Below are 4,179 nucleotides of genomic sequence, written 5' to 3'. Positions count from 1 at the left end.
CTTATCATACTTTTTAAAAATTCCTCAAACTCTTTATTCTTCCCTCTCCTCTGGGTTCCCCGAGGCTTTACCCTCAAATTTAGAAAGAATTAATCTCAGAATTATGCTTTCTCTCCTTTATATTTTGCATAATGTTTGTCTTTTATATCTGATGATATCTCATATTTCTGAATCTCAAGAGCTGAGCATTGAATGTGCCAAGTTGAGATATTGGCAGGACACTCAGGGGGAAATCTGTAAGAGGAAAGATATGAAATTACAGATCTTAAATTTCACAGCCTATACAAAGAGATGATGTTACTTTGGAAGGAAGGTGGAGGAACTCAGAAAAGTAAAAGATGAAAAGAAAAGAAAACACATAATATAATGAGGAATCAAGATTTTTTAAATAATAAAAATGAGGAAGGAGAGGCAAAGGAAACTCAGAAGAAAAAGTGTCATGAACAGTATGGAGAGGATCCTGGGGAGACAGCAGAGTAGGAAGCTCTAGGAGCCCTCCTCCCATCTAGACCACAGCTGCATTGGCAGAATCTACTTTAATGAACTGTGGAGCCTGGTGGAAGCTCTGGCTTCAGCAGGAAAGCCAAAACTGTGAATCATGGTTAATTTTGGTCAATTTAAATTTCTAGTATGGTGGCAGCAGCCTATCCCCACCTCTCAGCCCAGAGCAAGCCACTGAACACCTGTTCAGAACAGCATGTGCACAGCATTCAAGAGCCAGTTGGCACAAAGACCCTGTGCTCCATGTATCAGGATTATGTTCTTTAATCATCAGTTCCTCCTCCTGCCTACAGAGTCCAAGTCTTAGCAGTTATGGGGATTGTTCTACCAATATATTAGGAGGCTTGAAGATATTTCCAAGGAGTTATTTATTGAAAGGGAAAAGTCATGTTTATCCTTAAGAACTGTGTCATTCCTTCCAGGTATGCATAACACAGAGTCCACGGCAGGAGGAAATGTGAGTTTCCCCAATATATTTATCCTTTTAGGATTCTCAGAGCATCCATGGCTGGAGATTCCCCTCTTTGCAGTGGTCCTGGTCTCCCACGTCTTCACCCTGATAGGGAACAGCTCCATCATCCTTCTCTCCATGCTAGATTCCAGACTCCAGACCCCTATGTACTTCTTCCTGGACAATCTCTCTGTGCTGGACCTCATTGTCACCTGCACCATTGTGCCACAGCTATTGGACAATCTCTGGGGTCCAGAGAAGACCATTGCTTCCTGGGGCTGCATCACACAGGCCTATGTTTTCCACTGGACAGGCTGCACCGAATGCACCTTACTGGCAGTGATGGCCTTTGATAGATATGTGGCAATCTGCCATCCCCTCAGGTATACTGTCATCATGCACTCCTGGGTGTGTGTAAGGCTGGCAGCTGTCTCCTGGTCCAGTGGCTTGGCCAATTCTCTGCTCCAATCCATACTCACCCTCCAGCTTCCGCTCTGTGGACAGCATACTCTGGACCATTTCTTCTGTGAGGTGCCTGCTCTAATCAAGCTTGCCTGTGGTGATACCACTGTTAATGACTTCTCCCTGGCCTTGGGAGCCATTCCTTTTGGCATGATTGCTCCCCAACTTGTTCTTATCTCCTACATCTTCATTGTGAGGACTGTGCTGAAGTTACCTTCAGCTGAGGGAAGGCAGAAGGCACTCAGCACCTGCAGCTCCCACTTGATGGTTGTCACCATGTACTTTGGGCCAGGCATCTACATGTACCTCCAACCTCCATCCAAAAGTTCCCACATGAAATTCATGTCCTTCTTCTACTGCATCATCACCCCTCTGCTCAATCCATTCATTTATACACTGAGAAGCAAGGATGTGAAGGCAGCATGGAAGAAGATCTTAAAACCCCAGGATGAGGGAAATTATTTCAAAGCCAGATAATCTACCTGTATCCTGGAACAACCATGTGCACAAATCAGTTCAGGCTGGCAGGTCTGTTTTTGCAAATGAGTGTTCATTAGCTCCTAAGACAGAATTTCTACTTCTCAAGTTCAATCATCCTGTTGACCAGAAAAAAAATCTTTCTTTAAAATATTCTATCTTCTGAAATCTCCAATACAACTATTGTGGAGTTTTTTTCTTACCCTTATTCTTGCTCTCCACAGACAAGAATTATGTACCCAACTCTCTCTAGGACACTGGGACAGAAGTTAAGCATTTTGAAACATTGTTAAATGATGTTGAAGTCTTTTATTGATAAGCCTTTCTATAAGCACCCTTTTTAAAGTTTACTTTTTCCTTAAAATTTGCTGAGATATTGGGGGCTAGAGAAAGTTAACTCCCTATAACAGTTATTAGAACATTTTCGAGAGTATTGGCTACCTATAGCAAAGGGCTGCCAAACAGGCAGTGAGACAGTGCTTATACCAATACCCCATACATGCCCCCATCACCAGAAGACATGGCTCCAGCAGGCAGCTTGTTCCGGACCTATAATTGGTTTGAATTCAATCCTCCAATTGCATAATGCACTAAAATAAAATTGGTGTTTGCACAGTCCTTCATTTGCATCAAAGACTATACCTTGATTGGTGCTATGATTGGTGCAGATCCCCATGTCCCCTCCTACATTGGGCAACATAAACAGGTTGCCTGTTTCACTTTTAGAGAAACTGGAAGACACCCACCACACTGCACCCTGCTGTTGTAACATCAGGTAGCAATAAACACTTCCCCTGGATGGTCTTACACACCATTGTTGAGCTGGTAAGCCAAAGAAAAATAAGACAAAAGCAGCAGTGGCAGGAAGGAAGCTGCCTTGACAGCAGGCAGCAGTAAGATAGGCAAGCTGAACAACCTGGGCAAAACTGACCAGAGTGGCTGCAACAGGCAGTGACTGACAGTGGAAAATATTGGCAGGCAATAAAGAAAGTAAAACTGATGACAGCTGGTCAGAATCAGACAGCAGAGACTCTTACCACCACAGGAGCTGCAACACATAGGACCCCAAACCCCGCCCTAGCTGTAAAAGACCCATGGCTGACTGCTGCTGTCCACTGTCATGCACTGAGCTAACTATAAATATTGGTAGGTACCAAAATAACTAGAGCAGTCTCTCAGTACCTTCTATAATTTCTATCAGGTTAGAGCATGTAATCTACAGCCAGTGGGTTTATAACACAACTGGCAAAAACAGTAGCCAGTTGCAGAAAAGAGGATGAACAACAATGTCAATTATAGACTTTTCTTGTGGATGATTATCAGCCACCTGAACCTTTGTTTCAGTGTCAGCCATTGTTGGTAAGATTCTGCTCAGCCATATCCAGCTGTACTCCTCATCCACTCTAGAAAAATGAAGCCCTCCACCCTTGCCTTTTATTTTGGAGCAGTGCTCATTTTGTTGTACTTGATTGGGAACTTGTAATAGCCTGAGTTTGATCACCAAGATGGACTACAGACTTGTTGCTCCAATTCCATAGATTTTGAAGGCTTTGATTCAGAAACTTTGGTTATCTGCAGTTTTCTACAGATAAAATTTTGGGGCTTCAGATTAGTTGTACTGATTTGTAGTCTTTTGTAACCTTATTATGGTTTCAGAAACTTTCTTCCTTAATCTTCACAGGTCTTGATTTGATTTTAAGGGACTTTGTAAAGTTTGGGCCAGAAAATTTGATTGGATACAGGTTAGATGACTCAGGCACTCTATTTGGGATCGTTGGTCAAGTTGCAGTACCAGTTCTCATTCGTGTTTCTGAGGTGGATTCCAAAACTCAACATTGGTACTAGAGATCGTTTGTACAACTCTGTAGTCTTTTGTAACCTTATTCTGATTTTGTAAACTTTGTTTTAGGATGTTTGGACATACCACAATTGTGGTCTTTGCTTGCTTTCAGAAATCTTTACAAGTCTTGGTCTATTTCTAGGGAATTGAACTTGGTATATGCTTTGGTCAGTGAGCATTTGTAATAACTTGCCTTGTGAGGATTTGAAAGGAGTTAGCAGAAAATTAATAGTAAAGCAATAGCACAAGAAAATACTAAGTTTTGGGAGGGGTCTGGACCACCTGTGTGGGCTGCACGAAGCTGGGGACTGGAGGGCACTGGTCACAGAGGTGGCCATCTTCCAGGCCATGATCTGCAAGGAGCTGCTCAGCACCAATGCCTTGAGTGCAGTAGTGGTTTCAGCTGCTGGCTTTGCAATATGAATGCTGTGCTGTTGGGGGTCAGCTG

The 4,179-nt window shown here is 43.0% G+C and overlaps 1 protein-coding gene across 1 annotated transcript; it reads left to right on the top strand.

Annotated features, from left to right (window-relative positions):
* Nucleotides 1-925: 925 nt before the first annotated feature.
* Nucleotides 926-1,891, top strand: LOC109679159 (olfactory receptor 2C1-like). The gene has a single exon (XM_020154468.1). The coding sequence runs from the start codon at nucleotides 926-928 to the stop codon at nucleotides 1,889-1,891; it is 966 nt and encodes a 321-aa protein (XP_020010057.1).
* The last annotated feature ends 2,288 nt before the right edge of the window (nucleotides 1,892-4,179 follow it).

Source organism: Castor canadensis, chromosome 15 (assembly GCF_047511655.1).
Source record: "Castor canadensis chromosome 15, mCasCan1.hap1v2, whole genome shotgun sequence".
Lineage (NCBI taxonomy): Eukaryota > Metazoa > Chordata > Mammalia > Rodentia > Castoridae > Castor > Castor canadensis.
This window is presented reverse-complemented; position numbering and strand designations above follow the sequence as displayed.

Bases quoted from the DNA above. Each gene is read 5' to 3' on its own strand.
- LOC109679159 (XM_020154468.1), top strand. From the start codon at position 926: ATGCATAACACAGAGTCCACGGCAGGAGGAAATGTGAGTTTCCCCAAT.